General features: G+C 41.5%; 1 protein-coding gene across 3 annotated transcripts in view; it reads left to right on the plus strand.

The window, feature by feature from the left end:
* The window catches only part of akap9 (A kinase (PRKA) anchor protein 9), a 283,026-nt gene that overhangs the window by 95,597 nt on the left and 170,441 nt on the right, over window positions 1-16,988 (plus strand). For 2 of the 3 annotated variants that reach the window (XM_078538478.1, XM_078538479.1), the window contains exons 12-16: window positions 483-627; window positions 4,566-4,663; window positions 11,439-11,550; window positions 11,727-11,958; window positions 16,485-16,566. In XM_078538478.1, coding sequence (XP_078394604.1) covers window positions 483-627; window positions 4,566-4,663; window positions 11,439-11,550; window positions 11,727-11,958; window positions 16,485-16,566 — 669 coding nt within the window. The remainder of the gene's footprint in view (window positions 1-482; window positions 628-4,565; window positions 4,664-11,438; window positions 11,551-11,726; window positions 11,959-16,484; window positions 16,567-16,988) is intronic. The other variant, XM_078538480.1, reaches the window with a different exon arrangement.

Here is a 16,988-nt window from a genome sequence, read left to right on the forward strand (position 1 = left end):
CCATCATCCCTTTCGACATTTAATCTCTCCTGTCTTTCGCCCGATCAGACATTTCCTTTTGTTCTATCCTTCCATTCCCCATCCTCTCCCTTGTTTTTGACACTTGTTTTTAACCTACCATTTCTCTGACATTTTGCAGTTCTGATAAAAGGTAAGTGATCTGAAAAGTTAACTGTTTCTGTCTCCACAGATGCTGCCCAACCTCCTGAGTATTTTTAGCAGTTTCTGTTTTTATTACTATCTTCAACTTCTCTTGTTAGCTATGGCTGGATCACTGTTATTTCATTCCTTTAGAGAATTATGAATTTATTTTTGATGTTTACCATTGCCTTTCTACTTGTTTACCATTGCCTTTCTACTGTTATATCTTTGCTAACTCCTTATATCTACGTAGTTCGCTTTGTTCAGATGTAAGATTGCTTGTAGTTGCTGTTTTTTTTTCTGATTTGAAACTGTCTGAATTCAATGTTTTGGTTTGGCAGCTATTTGCCACTGTACTAGATGAAGATAATTTGTTAGAAAGAAGAGAACATGAAGATCAATCTGAGGAAGCTTTATCTTTGGGATTTGCAGACTGTATTAATGAGGGAAGCCAGGTTCACAAGGACCCCACAGAAGGAGCAAGAGGTAAACTACTTTTCTGTAGTATCTGTTGCAGTTGTTGAGACTAACAGAGCCACACCAAAATATTTTATTTAAGTACTATTTATATTCCCATCTAAAAACTAGCCTCTGTGATGGTAAACATATTGAGAATTAGGAACCCTGTTTGAATTTTGTGTTAGAACATTTGAGTTCTATGTAATTTTTTAAAAAATGTGACTGCTGGCAATACAAAATAAAAGAGGAAATGCTGGATATTCACAACAGGTTAATTGGCATCTGAAAGTGAAACAAGTGTTAGTGTTTCAGCTGAGACCCTTCATCAGAGCTGCCTACTGCAATTTGGAGCTGCCTACTGCAATTTGGTTCCTTTCTAACTCTCAGTATTTGCATTCACAGTTTATGGATTGCAATTTCCATAAACAATGATTGCACTGACCAGAGAAAAATAAACAACCACAGAGTTAAAGTAAAGTGTATGGATCACAGAATCACAGTGCAGAAGAGGCCCTTCGGCCCATGGAGTCTGCACCGACACGTGAGAAACACCTGACCTACCTACTTAATCCCATTTACCAGCACTTGGCCCATAGCCTTGAATGTTATGTCATGCCAAGTGCTCATCCAGGTACTTTTTAAAGGATGTGAGGCAACCCGCCTCCACTACCCTCCCAGGCAGCGCATTCCAGACCGTCACCACCCTCTGGGTAAAATGTTTTTCCTCACATTCCCCTAATCCTCACCTTGAACTTATGCCCCCTCGTGACTGACCCTTCAACTAACGGGAACAGCTGCTCCCTATCCACCCTGTCCATGCCCCTTATAATCTTGAACACCTCGATCAGGTCGCTCCTCAGTCTTCTCTGCTCCAACGAAAACAACCCAAGTCTATCCAACCTCTCGTCATAACTTAAGTGTTTCATCCCAGGCACATTCCTGATGAATCTCCTGCACCCCCTCCAGTGCAATCACATCCTTCCTATAAGATATGCTAACTACTTTTGCAAAGAGATAGCTAATTGTTTTACCAAATTCCTCACCATGACTTCTATTTCCACCGCTTTCAGTGGTGCTGAGTTATAGACACTGTTATCTACATCTTAGTGATCTTTGAGGTTTGACTCCTCCAACATTCTCATTGTCCTTCTCTGGCTATTAACCAATTTTGTCTTCAACAGAAGAGGCTGTGCAGTGATGCAATCTTATCAGAGCAATTTGCATTTATTTTTAGAACCATTAACTTAGAATGATATGTCAAAGTGCTTCACATATTTAAGAAAAATGGGCACACAGTTAAAGAGAACATAAGAAATGACTAAAAGCTTGGTGAATGGGCTGGGTTTTAAGGACAATAGGAGGTGGAGAGGCAAAGGAGTTTAGGGCATTAATTCCAGGGAGTGGGCCTTGTGTGGCAGAGCAGAGAGAGAGACGATGTACAAGAGGCCAGAGTTGTAGTAGGAATATAAAGTACAGGAGGAATTACAGAAAGAAGAATCAAGTCATAGAGGGATTTACACACACGGATAAGAATTTTAAATTTGGGGCATTGGCGTCTTGGGACGGATGTGATGAACAGGCATGTCTTTGAATGGAATAATCTGCGATCAGCAGCGTATTGGATAAGATGAAGTTCATGGCTGGCCAGGAGAACATTGGAATAATCAACTCTGAAGTGATAAAAAGCATGAATAGGGGATTCAGCAGCAGATGGCCTGAAACAGGATTTTGGGAGAGTGCAGTGTAGATAAGTCAATGTGTTACCTGGACTCCAAGGTTCACTTACAAAGAAAGATTACACAAACTAGGATTGTATTCAATGGTTAAAGAGTGATTTGATCTAAGTTTCAACACATTAAGTGGGAATGGCAGTTAGAAATAAACTATTTTTGCCAGTTGTGGAATCTTGGCATAAAAATTAGAGCCAGCCCTTTCAGGAGTGAAGGTATTAAGCATTTCAATATGTAAAGTGTGGTAGACGTTTGGAACACACTTCCATAAACTACAGTTAATGTGAGGTCAAGTTTTAGTTTTAAATTTGCAATAGATAAATTTTTGTTAACCAAGAAGTATTAATGCAGGGCTTTCCAAACTGTGGGTTGCGACCCCCTGTGGACTCTGAAGCAGCAAGGCTGTCTTGGATCTTAGACTGATTTCTGACAGCTATGAGGTCCCTTCAAATCCTCGGGTTTTTTATTGGTGAACATACTCTAATGGACTACCCTTTGAGACCCAATTGCTGCTACAGAAAAAGCCTGTAAAAAAGATAGGTGTTCGGGGTTATTTTTGCTGAAAGCCTATTTCTTCAATAACCAGGGTCATCTTGCATCAATAATCAGGATCATAATGCATTAATAATCTTGATTTTATTACATTAATAATTGGAGTCCTATTGCGTCAATAATGAGGACTCTATTTGATCAATGCTCCTAGTCCTATTATATTAATAATCAGGTTCCTATTACATCATAATCAGAGTCCTATGACTTCAAAATTTAGGATACCATTACATTAATGGGCTGGTGCCCATTGCATCAACAATAAGGATCTTATTGCATTAAGAACCAGCCTCCTATTGCATTATTAATCAGGATTCTATTACATTAATGAGGATCTTGTTACACTAATAACACAGCTCCTATTGCACTAATAATCAGTTGCCTGTTGATTCAATAATCAGGAGATTATCACATCAATAATATGGATGCTAATAAATTGATTATTAATTAAAATAATTGATTTTTAGAGCCCTATTGCATCAATAATCAGGATCCTATTACATTTAATTTGCCAATTGTGTCAATAATCACGATCCTATAAGATTAATAATCAGGATGCTATTGCATTAATAATCTGTGTCTAAATATGTTAATAACCCCACCCCCTGGTCAACAGTTGAACCACCTCAACAACTCTGGTACCCATCAAATTTTCACTCTGGTGTCACACGAAGTCCAATGGGGTCATACTGGGAAAAGCACTGTATTAGGGGATATGGGGGCAAAGGCATGGAGTTAGATCACAAATCAGGCATGATCTCATTGAATGGCAGAGCAGGCTCGAGGGGCCAAATGGCTTACTCTTATTCCAATGCTTCAATATATTGTGCTATATTTTTTGGAGACAACTATCTTCTAACATTTTATTTGATATCCTGTAATGAGGTGGTATTGACTGCATGCACTTCTACAAATGCTCATAGAATTCTTGCTAATTCTTGCTACATATGTGAAAGAAAAGTATAATCTGGCAATTTATTAAAAATATAAATGAAAACCATTAATTATTTGCTGGCCTGGATTTTGCATTAGTAATGACTATGAAACTGTCAGCGTTTGCTGTCATTACTTCTCTGAAACTGACGGTAACTTCTGGAGTCTGGACATGTGCGCCTAAAAATGTGGAAATCCAGATGGTGCTGATGAGCACCTCGAGACCCCCTTGACTTGATGACAGATTTTAACTAATGTTGGTAAACAGAGTCCCTAGATCTTTGTGGGCAGTTCCTTCAAAGTTAATAGTGAGCATCATTTTTTCGCTGCTGACCATGAAATCTGGGCCATTATGTTTAGTTTATCACTTATTGAAACAGCAAACATCATAATCCATGAAAAATTATCATCTATTGAGGCTTAATGCATGATGAATTTTTATGTTCAGGCAATTATTTGAGTTGGCTACAATTTTAATTGCTTCTTTGTTCCAGCAATTGCAGTGGAACAGTCCCTGAATTATCACGAATAAACACTGAAGCAGGTTTATGTACAAGTCTGATATAAGTGGAAAGTTGTTTTAAAATTTGAACCCTGCAATAGAAATCATGAGATGCTTCTAGAACTTTATGGTTTCTGATTAAACATTAAACAGAACTTCACAGTTTTGTAACACAGCAGATTCCCAGATTTTTTTCAGTCTCTAGTGAGATATTAAATTAGATTAAATGATCTTTATCTTTTGGTTTGTAGCAATGCAAACTTATCTACAGGTACTGCAAAGGAAACTACTTGAGGAATATGGTCAACTAAGAGATCTGCAAACACAATTAACTAATGACTTCAAAAAGGTAAGTAAAGTAATTAAATATATCCAAAAGCAGTACCTACTTATTAGAAGAAAAACTAGTAAATTAAGATTTTTTGTAGAGGAAATCAGTGTTAGCCATGGCTCATTGGTAACATTTTTGGTTCTGAGTCAACCAAGCTTGAAACTGCAGAGGTTTGAGTGCAAGATCTAGGCTGACACTCCAACGTTACCTTGAGGCAAGTTGCACTGTCAGAGATGGTGTCTTCCAGATGAGATGTTAAACTGAGGCCTTATCTATCATTTCATGTGGATGTAAAAGATCCCATGGTACTATTTTGAAGAAGAGACGAAAGTTTTCCCAGTCTTTTTGGCCAATATTTATCCAACATACATCAGATTGACTGATTCAGGATTTGCTGTTGTAATGATAGAAAAACTGTCATGGTCTTTACTGTGTAAAACTGATAGCAAAATCTAGCACGCACACACCTGCAGTTCAATCTGGAAGTTGCTGTCAGTGATACTTTGCTCCTCTACAAGTTACACTGTTGCATTCTTCGCAGATGAATCAATATGGAATCAGAGATTTGATAGACTTCGACTTCAGACTATTCTCCCTGTAAAAATCATTGAAAATGTTGAGCCTTGTTGATTGAACTGGCTCTTTAATGGCATACTACGTGATAATTGCTCATAAACAACTACTCTGACCGAAAGAAACTAATTTTATAAGTGTGCGGTGTCATTCCTTCCATTCCATGATTTAAAAATTCTGTTGTTTTAATAAAACATTAAGTTTTGCAATTTCAGTTTCTATCTTATATAGCTTATAATCCGTGCTTTGTACTTGTCTGAGAATGTTTGATCTGATTGGCTTCTGGATGCTACAGATTCCCAGTTGCTAGCGTGATTGAAACTGATATAAAAGCAAAATACTGCAGATGCTGGAAATCTGAAACAAAAACAGAAAATGCTGGGAAAACTCAGCAGGTCGAACAGCATTTGTGGAGAGAAAAACAGAGTTAACGTTTCGAGTCCATATGACACTTCTTCAGAGCTAAAGCGTGATTGAAACTGATGTTGGCATAGAGGAAATAGGTGTTCTAGAGTCCCCTAAATCAGTGGCTGGCTTTCTTTCAGGTCAGTATGAGTTTTTTTTTAATTCATTCATGGGATGTGAGCGTTGCTGGCTAGGCTAGCATTTATTGCCCATCCCTAATTGTCCTTGAGAAGGTGGTAGTGAGCTACCTTCTTGAACCACTGCAGTCCATGTGGCACATCCACAGTGCTGTTAGGGAGGGAGTTCCAGGATTTTGATCCAGCTACAGTGAAGGAACAGTGATATATTTCTAAGTCAGGATGGTGAGTTGCTTGGAGGAGAACTTCCAGGTGGTGGTATTCACATGCAGCTGTTGCCTTTGTCCTTCTAGGTTGTAGTGGTCATGGGTTTGGAAGGTGCTGTCTAAGGAGCCTGGTGTCTTCCTGTAGTGTACCTTGTAGATGGTACACACTGCTGCCACTGTGCAGCAGTGGTGGAGGGAGTGAATGTTTGTGGATGGGGTGCCAATCAAGTAGGCTGCTTTGTCCTGGATAGTGTCAACCTTCATGAGTGTTGTTGGACCTGCACTCATCATCCAGGCAAGTGGAGAGTATTTCATCACACTCCTGACTTGTGCCATGTAGATGTGGAAAGTTTTTGGGGATTCTGGAGGGGAGTACTCGCTGTAGGATTCCCGGCATCTGACCTGCTCTTGTAGCTACAGTGTTTATATGGTTGGCCCAGTTCAGTGTCTGGTCAATGGTAACCCCCCCCCAGGATGTTGATAGTGGGGGATTCAGCAATGGTAATGCCATTGAATGTCAAGAAGTGATGGTTAGATTATCTCTTGTTGGAGGTGGTCATTGTCTGGCACTTGTGTGGCACGAATGTTACTTGCCACTTATCAGCCCAAACCTGGATATTGTCCAGGTCTTGCTGCATTTGGACATGCACTGTTTCACTATCTGAGGAGTTGTAATGGTACTGAACATTGTACAATCATCAACGAACGTCCCCACTTCTGACCTTATGATGGAAGGAAGGTCATTGATGAAGTAGCTGAAGATGGTTGTGCCTAGGGCACTACCTTCAGGAAAACCTGCAGTGATGCCCTGGAACTGAGATGATTGACTTCCAATAACCACAACCATCTTCCTTTGTGCTAGGCATGACTCCAACCACTGGAGAGTTTTCCCCCTGATTCCCACTGACTCCAGTTTTGCTAGGGCTCCTTGTTGTCACTCTGTTAAATGCTGCCTTGATGTCAAGGGCAATCATTTTCTCCTCATCCTGGAGTTCAGCTCTTTTGTCCATGTTTGAACCAAGGCTGTAATGAAGTCAGGAGCTGAGTGACCCTGGTGGAACCCAAACTGAGCGTCACTGAGCAGGTTATTGCAAAGCAAGTGCTGCTTGATAGTTCTGTTGATGACCCCTTCCATTACTTTACTAATGATCGAGAATAGATTGATAGAACAGTAATTGACTGGTTGGACCTGTCCCGTTTTTTGTGTACAGGACGTACCTGGGCAATTTTCCACATAGCCGGGTAGATGCCCTGTACTGGAACAGCTTGGAAGGGGCGTGGCAAACTCTGGCACACAAGTCTTCCAAACTGTTGCAATTGCTTCAGCCTTATCTTTTGCACTAATATGCTGGGCTCTCCCATCATTGAGAATGGGAATATTTGTGGAGCCAACTCCTCTAGTGAGTGGTATAATTGTCTACCACCATTCCCAACTGGATGTGGCAGGACTGGAGAGTTTAGATCTGATTCATTGGTAGTGGAATCACTTAGCTCTGTCTATCTCTTGCTGTTTTTGCTGTTTGGCTGCCAGTAGCCCTGTGTTGTAGCTTCACCAGGCTGACACTTCATTTTTAGGCATGCCTGATGCTGTTCCTGCACTCTTCATTGAACCAGGGTTGATCCCTAGGCTTAAAAGCAAAAAACTGCAGATGCTGGAAATCCAAAACAAAAACAAAAATACCTGGAAAAACTCAGCAGGTCTGGCAGCATCTGTGAGAGGAGCACAGTTAACGTTTCGAGTCCCAATGACCCTTCAACAGTTCTGTTGAAGGGATATTCGGACTCAAAACGTTAACTGTGCTCCTCTCCGCAGATGCTGCCAGACCTGCTGAGTTTTTCCAGGTATTTTTTTTTTTGTTTTTGATCCCTAGGCTTGGGGGATATGCCGGGCCATGAGGTTACAGATTGTGGTCGAGTACAATCCTGCTGCTGCTGATGGCCTACAGTGCCTCATGGTTGCCCAGCCTTGAGTTACTAGATCTGTTCGAAATCTATCCCATTTAGCATGGTGGTAGTGCCACACAACACGATGGAGGGTGTCCTCATAGTGAAGACAGGGCTTCGCATCTGCGAGGACTGTATGGTAGTCACTCCTACTGATACTCTCATAGACTGCATCACCTGCAGCAGGCAGGTTGGTGAGGGTGAGGTCAGTTATATTTTTCCCTCTTGGTTCCCTCACCACCTGCCGCAGACCCAGTCTAGCAGTTATGTCCTTTAGGCCTCGACGAACTCAACTTTTAGTGGTGCTACCGAGCCACTCTTGGTGATGCACGTTGAAGTTCCCTTTCCCAAGAAGGTGGTACATTCTGTGCCCTTGCTACCCTCAGTGCTTCTTCCAAGTGGTGTCCAACATGAAAAAGTACTGATTCATCGGCTGAGTGCGTGGGGGGTGCGATACATGTTAATCAGCAGGAAGTTTCCTTGCTCATGTTTGACCTGATGCCGTGGGACCTCATGGATTCCAGAGTTGATGTTGAGAACTCCCAGGGCAACTCCCTCTTGACTGTATACCACTGTACTGCCACCTCTGCTGGGTCTGTGCTGCTGGTGGGTCAGGACATATCCAGGGATGGTGATGGTAGCACCTGGGACATTGTCTGTAGGATATGATTGTGAGTATGACTATGTCAGGCTGTTGCTTAACTAGTCTGTGGGACAGCTCTCCCAATTTTGGCACAAGCCCCCAGATGTTAGTAAGGACTTTGCAGGGTCGACATGGCTGAGTTTGCCATTGTTTCTGATGCCTCGGTCAATGCCACGTAGTCCATCTGGTTTCATTCTTCCTTGTGTTTCTAGCGGTTTAATATAATTGAGTGGCTTGCTAGGTCATTTCAGAGGGCATTTAATCAGAGGGCATTTAAGAGTCAACCACATTGCTGTGGATCTGGAGTCACATGTAGACCAGACTAGGTAAGGACGGCATATTTCCTTCCCTAAAGGACATTAATGAACCAAATGGGTTTTTATGACATTGGTTTCATGGTCATCATTAGACTTTTAATTCCAAATTTTCATTGAATTCAGATTCCACCATCTGCTGCAGTAGGATTCGAACCCAGGTCCCCAGAACATTACCCTGGGTCTCTGGATTACTAATCCAGGCTAGGTTCCTTAGACAGCACCTTCCAAACCCACGATTGCTGCCATCTAGAAGAACAGGGGCAGCAGACACATGGGAGCGCCACTACCTAGAAGTTCCCCCCCAAGCCACACACCATCCTGACTTGGAAATATATCATCATCCTTCATTGTCGCTGGGTCAAAATCCTGGCTCTCTCTCCCTAACAGCACTGTGGGTGTACCTACACCACATGGACTGCAGCAGTTCAAGAAGGCTGCTCACCACCACCTCCTCAAGGGCAATTAGCAATGGGCAGCATTTATTGCTCATCCCTAATAGCCCTGAGAAGGTGGTGGTGAGCTGCCGCCTTGAGCCTTTGCAGTCCATGTGGTGTGGGTAACCCACAGTGCTGTTAGGAAGGGAGCTCCTGGATATTGACCCCTTGAGTGAAGGAATAGCAATATACTTCTAGTCAGAATGGTGTGTGGATTGGTTTGGGAGGTGGGAGGGTGGAAGGGGGAAGAAAGGGTTTGGGAGGGACTAGCAGGTGGTGAAGTTGCCATGCATCTGCTGCCCTTGTTCTTCTAGGTGGTTAGAGGTCGCAGGTTTTGAGGTTGCCGTCAAAGGAGTCTGGATGAGCTGCTTAAGTGCATCTTGTAGATGGTACACACTGCTGCCACTGTGCACAGGTGGTGGAGGGAGTGAATATTTTAAGGTGTCACTTTCCTCTTGATGGTGTTGAACTTCTTGAGGGTTTTTGGAGCTGAACTCATCCAGGCAAGTGGAGTGTATCTCATTGCACTCCTGTCTTGTGCCATGTAGACGGTGGACAAACTCTGGGGAGTCGGCAAATGTGTTACTCCCTGCAGAATCCCCAGCCTCTAACCTGCTCTTCAGCCACAATATTTATGACTGGTGGGGATTCAGCAATGGTAAAGCCATTGAACGTTAAGGAGAACGTTAAGTTTTCTCTTGTTGGGGACGGTTATTGCCTGGCACTTGCTTGTGTGAATGTTATTCGTCATTTGTCAGCCAAAGCCTGAATGTTGTCCAGGTTTGTCTTCTGAGGAGTTGCTGAACACTGTCCAATCATCAGCGAACATCCCTACGCCTGACCCTATGTTGAAGGGAAGGCCTTTGATGAAGCAGCTGAACATGGTTGGGCCTAGGACCCTACCCTGAGGAAAACCTGTAGCAATGCCCTGGGCTGAAATGATTGGCCTCCCACAACCACAATCATCTTTTTTTGTTCTAGGTTACTCCAACCAGTGGAGAGTTTCCATGATTCCCATTGACTTCAATTGTTTTAAGGCTGTTGATGCCGTCAAATGCTACCTTGGTGTCAAGGGCAATCACTCTTGCTTCATCTCTGGAATTCACAGCTCTTTTGTCCATATTTGCCCAAAGTTATAATGATACCTGGAGCCAAATGGCCTTGGTGAAACCCAAACTGAGCATCCGTGAGCAGGTTATTGGTGAGCAAAATGAAATTGTCAGCAAATGTAACCGTCACTTTGATAGTTGAGAGACGAGACTGATGGGTGGTAATTGGCCAGTTTAGATTTGCCCTGCTTTTTGTACATAACATAACTGGGCAATTTTCCACATTGTTATGTAAATTCTAGTGTTGTGCTTTGGCTGTACTGGAACAGCTTGGCTAGGGGCACAGATTTGTTTTTTTTTATTTGTTCATGGGATGAGAGCATTGCTGCCAGCACTTACTGCCCATCCTTAATTGCCCTTGTTCAGAGGGCATTTAAGAGTCAGCCACATTGCTGTGGGTCTGGAGTCACATGTAGGCCAGGTCAGGTAAACATGGCAGATTTCCTCCCATAAAGGACATTAGTGAACCAGATGCGTTTTTACGACAATTGATGACACCATTAGACTTTTAATTCCAGATTTTTTATTGAATTCAAATTCCACTATCTGCCATGGTGGGATTCAAAATTGGGCCCCTAGAGCATTACCCTGGGTCTCTGGATTACTAGTCCAGTGACAATACCACTACGCCACTGCATCCAGAGCCTGTGTACTCAGTGCTACAGCCAGGATATTGCTGGGCCCATAACTTTAGCTGTATCCCTTGCCTTTGGCAGTTGCTTGATATCACATTTTGTTGCTGTTTCTGGGTCCTTGTTTGCTGTGTTTACTACAGTGCCACAGTGACTGCACGCCAAAGTACTTAATTTGTTGTAAAGCACTTTTGGATTACCTGAAGTTGTGAAAGGCACCATCTAAATTAGAAAATATGAAAGGATTGAGAGAATATAATCATTTGGAAACTAAAATTATTGTTATTAAAGCTACTCTGATGTCACGCCACTTCAGTGTTCTAGCCTAGAAGAGATATATGTGTTGTAAATGGAAAACCTTGTTTCATTACTTACTCTTGATTGTAATTGCAGATTGAAGACCTCCAGGCTGCGTACATAAATTTGCAGTTACAAAGTCAAGAAGAAAATGCTAGTTTGCGAATGCAGATAGAAAGCTCACGTGCTAGTTCTCAAGACCTTAATGGTAAACCATATAGCTTTATTTAGCAATTTAAAACATTTTTCATCACACTAGTAGTGAAAACTGCAATTTGTATGTGTAGAGTAATGAAGTGTACTTGGGGAATAAAGTAACTTAAAAACTTGTTTTATTAACTATATGAGGGAATAGAATATGACACTTTAGTTTTTGTTGTTTAGATCTTAAGGAGCAGTTAAGAGTCCGGTCAGCTCGACTTGAAGAGATTGAAAAGATAAAGCTGGAGTTTTGCCAACAAAAGGCCGAGTTAGAGAACCAACATGTAGAAGAAATAAAAGGTCTGACGTCTTCTCATGAAAAACAGTTCAAAGAAATGGAGGAGAAATACACTGCAGAGGTCATTTCTCTGAAGGAAAAGCTGCAGAAAGTAACTAGCTTATTTCCACAGTGCAGGTATGAATCAATTTTATTCACAGCTTGAGTTAGATGGTAAGGCTCAGACTATTTAGGAACACGTGTTCATGGACTAAGTGATCAACGTTCCTGCTGTAAAATGATTATCTCATTTGTTACTTTAATTAGCTTGTTGCTAGCTAATATAACCACTGTAGTGACAATAATACAAGCAAGTACCAGGTTGAATATGGAGGGGAAATGTAAAAGGAAATATGAAAGGCAAAGAGAGAGTATGAGAAGAAACCAAAAGTTTATAAGCATATTGATAGTAAAAGAGTAGGGATTAGGGCCCATGGAGGCAGGAGACATGGCTGAGGTGTTAAATTGGTACTTGTATCTGTTTGTACTAAGGAAGAAGATTCCGCTCAAAACTTTTGTGGAAGTGGAGGCATTTGTAATGCTGGATGGGCTAAAAATTGACAAAGATGAGGTATTAGAAAGACTTGCTGTACTTAAATATGAAAAGTTGCCAGGATTGGTTGGGTTTCAGCCAAGAATGCTGAAGGAGGTCAAGGTGGAAATTGTGCAGGTACTGACTGTAATTGTCATTCCTCCTTAGGTTCAGGGGTGGCACCAGAGGAATGAAAAATTGCAAATGTTACAACCTGGTTCAAATAAATTTGCAAGGATAAACCCAGCAGCTACAGGTCAATCAGTTTAACCTCAGTGGTGCACAGACTTTTAGAGATGGTAATCCAGGGTAAAATTAACAGTCATTTGGACAAGTGTGGATTAATTAGGGAAAGCCAGCATGGATTTCTTTTTATTCTTTCATGGGATGCGGGTGTCACTGGCTAGGCTAGCATTTATTGCCTATCCCTAATTGCCCTCGAAAAGGTGGTAGTGAGCTACCGCCTTGAACGACAGCAGTCCATGAGGCTTAGGTACACCCACAGTGCTGTTAGGGAGGGAGTTCCAGGATTTTGAAAGTAGGTCGTGTTTAACTAACTTAATGGAGTATTTTTAATGAAGTATCAGCAATAGTTAATCAGAGTAATGCAGTTGATGTGTTTATTTTTGATTCGTTCTTGGGATGTGAGCGTAGCTGGCAAGGCCAACATTTATTGTTCATCTTTGATTCCCCTTGAGAAGGTGATGGTGAGCTACTTTCTTAAACTGTTGCAGTCCATGTGATGCAAGCACACCTACAATGATGTTAGGAAGGGAGTTTCCAGATTGTTGGCCCAGCAGCAGTGAAAGAATGGCAATATAGTTCCAAGTCAGGATGGCGTGTGATTTGGAGGGAAACTTGCAGATGGTAGTGTTTCCATGCACCTGCTGCTCTTGTCCTTTTAGGTAGTAGAGGCCATAGGTTTGGAAGGTGCTATCGAAGGAGCCTTGTTTGATAAAGTGCCACATAATAGTCTTGCAAATAAAGTTGGAGCTCATGGAAGTGTGGTGTGGCATATTTTGGTAGAAAGAATAAAGATTAGCAATAAGTATAACTCTAAAGTGGGTGCTAGAACAGAGGGATCTACGTGCATAAATCGTTGAAGATGGCAGGGCAGGCTGAGAAAGTAGTTAAAAAGACAGGTGGGATCCTTGGCTTTATAAGTTAAGGCATGGAATACAAAAGCAGGGAAGTTATGATGAACCTTTATAAAACCTGGTTCTGCTCTGACTGGAGCATTATGTCCAGTTCTGGGCAACTCATTTTTGGAAGGATGTGAAAGCTTTTGGGAGGATGCAAAAAAAAAGTTTACAAGAATTGTTCCAGGGATGAGGAACTTCAGTTACATGAATAAATTGGAGAGACTGGAGTGTTCGCCTTAGAGAGAGTTGAGAGGAGATTTGGTACAAGTGTTCAAGATCATGAATGATCTAGATAGAGTGAAACTGTTCCTATTGGCAGAAGGATCGAGAACGTGATGCAGCGGATCAAGAAGGCAACTCACCATCTCCTTCTCGAGGGAAATTAGGAATGGGGAATAAATGCTGGCCTAGCCAGCGATGCCCACATCCAATGAATGAATCGGAGTCTGCCAATGCAGACTCAATGAACCGAATGACCTCCTTCTGCACTATAAAGATACTGTGATGCTGTCATAAAAAAAGAACAGATTTTAAGGTAACTGGTACCTAAGGGAAATTTTTTTTATGCAGCGAGTGTTTAGGATCTGGAATGTGCTTACCTGAGTGCTTGATGGAGGCATATAAATCAGGTCTTTGAAAAGGAAACTAGATAAGCACCTGAAGATGAGTTGTGAGTTGCTCTTGCAAAGAGCTGGCACGAACACGACAGACCAACTTGCCTCCTTCTGCACTAAAACTATTCTATGATTTATGATTCCACAATGTAAGCAGATGTAACTTAATCAATTAGATGGAGCTTTATGACATGGTAAAAAGCCTCTAAACAAGTGGTGTTATGTTTACTATGTTACTACAAAAGATGGAGCCCTCCAAGACCTGACTATTCACATGCATTTCTTGCCGGTCTTCCTCATTTTGCCCTTTTTAAGCTTGAGATGATCCAAAGCTTTGTTGCCCAATGTCCTAACTTGCATTAAATCTCGTTGACCTGTCACCCTTGACCTATTCACTGACCTACAAATGAAAGAAAAACAAATTTCAAATGATCGCAATTTATACGATAGGACAAAAGGGTGCTGATTGGTTGGCAAGTCAGCTGCAATTGGCCAAGGTGTTGCCGTGAAGAAAGCAGAGAGGAACAATGGGCTCCCCAAGCTCTGCGGTAATTGAAAAAAATGGGCAAAGCTTTTTTTTTTGCAGGGAACAGGTTCCTCTGTTGCTTCTAGCATGTGTAAATGAGTCATTTACTCGACTGATTAACTTAAATTGGTTGTTGGTGTAGCTGTTAGCACACTTAGGATTGTTCAGCAAGTGCTACCTAATTGTGGAATTGCATCCAACAGTAGATGCTTTGCTTTGGGTTTTGCAAGTACAGGCTGGTTGACTATGGCCTATGCTGTGCCTATTACAAGCAACTGAAGGAACATGCTGTTTGATTTGACCAGCCAATTGCTGGGACGTACAGCCGATGTACCTGGCATCACACCGGCACTGAAATTCATAGATAACGTTGCTCAATTGTGTGAAAGGCAGAATGTCTTTTGGACTGATAATGGAAAATGCTACTTACATAGCCACTGTGTAGTAGCAGTGTGAAACAGCTTGCTTAAATTGTTGCTCAAATTTTTGATATGCTTTGCTTTTCAAGAGTAGTTTGAAGTAGACATGATACTTTTCAGTTCCAAAAGTTATGGTGTTTGGTCCATTTGTAAGTTTGTGCGATATATCTGATGAGGATAGACATTCCTAATGTCGATAATGTACCTGCAAGTCGATTATTTTAGGACCTTTGTCTTAGTAGTGAGGGGTGAATGAGCATCCTTTTCAAAATTTCAATTGCAATTACTCATCTCAGGCAGGTTACTTAGTAAATGATTGATAAAGGCTCCTGGCAGTGGTAATCCATTGGATAGGGCATGGTGGCATAGTGGTTATGGTAGTGGATTAGGGTAGTGGATTAGTAATGCAGAGGCCTAGGCTAATGACCCAGAGACAGGAGTTCAAATTCCACCATAGTAGCTCGGGAATTTAAATTCAGTTAATTAAATAAACCTGGAATATAATGCTTGTATCAATAATGGTGGCCATAAAACTAACAGTTTGCTGTAAAAGCCCTTTTGGCTCATTAATGCCTTTTGGGGAAAGAGATCTGCTACCTTATCTGGTCTGATCGATATTTGATTCCAGACCTACACCAATATGATAGACTCTCAACTGTCCTCTGCCATTCAGTTGTATAGAGATGGGCAATAAATGCTGGCTTTGCAAATGATGCCCATATCTCGCAAACGAATAAAAGAAACTTGATATATTCAATACATTTTGATTACCAAAATGTTCTCATGAGTTGCAGGTTTGTATTTGAAGTTCATTGCCTCGATGTATAATTCATACACACTTTTAATTGGGATGTTTTGCTTCAAGTTATTATCTTCTACCAAAATAAAAGCAAAATACTGCAGATGCTGGAGATCTGAAACAATAGCAAGTGCTGAAAAAACTCAGCAGGTCTGGCAAGATCGGTGGAGAGAGAAACAGAGTTAAAGTTTTGAGCCAATATGACTCCAAAGAGTCATAATGGACTTGAAGCTAGCCCTGTTAGTTTTCCAAGGGGTGGAAGATAATAAAGACAAACAGTTAAGTACTCTTAATAAACTGTACACGTACATAGGCTTGTGCCTCCACCTTTTGAATATTAATAAACACTGCCACTGCTGAATAAATTTAGCTAAACAATAACGAAACTTATTTATATAACACCTTTAATGTAGCTAAACATCCCAAGACACTTGATGGCGATGCAATCTCTCACACAATGAAATAGAACACTAAAAAGAGATAATGGTGGGAATGGCAAAAAGCTGAATTTTAAAGACCGTGGTAAAGAAAAGAAACTGGTAACAAAGACTTCTACATTGACTGTAGCCAAATGGCTTGGTTGAATTCAGACTGATTTTTTTGCTCTTTGTTTTCTCCATCCCCTCCTTTAGGTCAGAAATAAATGTCGCTGATGAGCAAGTGGCTGAAAGTTGTGGTATTGATCGAGAGCAGCAAAAGGTAGGGGCATTTAAGGTAAATACAGCAAAATTTGAGTACATTTGAATTAAGAAATGAAACCATTAACGTTGTATGTTGTGTGGTATTCTGGTGTCAGAGATTTTGTTTGGAGGAACTAACTAATCGGGCATTTTTCTTTAAATTTATTCATTTACAGGATGAGGTAGTCGTTAGCAAGGCCAGCATTTATTGCCCATCCCTAATTGTCCTCAAGAAGGTTGATGGTGAGCCACCGTCTTGAACTATTGTAGTCATGGATGGCATGTTCCAGGACATGGTCACCCTGCAGCTTAAGGAAGTGCAAGCAGAGAGGGAATGGGTGACCGCCAGACAGAAGAAGGGGACCAGGCAGGTAGTGAGGGAATCCCCCAAGTGCATTTCGCTCGCAAACCATTTTTCAGCCTTGGAAAACGCTGAGAGCAATGGTTCCTCTGTGC

This window comes from Cetorhinus maximus, chromosome 3 (assembly GCF_964194155.1).
Source record: "Cetorhinus maximus chromosome 3, sCetMax3.hap1.1, whole genome shotgun sequence".
Classification (NCBI taxonomy): domain Eukaryota; kingdom Metazoa; phylum Chordata; class Chondrichthyes; order Lamniformes; family Cetorhinidae; genus Cetorhinus; species Cetorhinus maximus.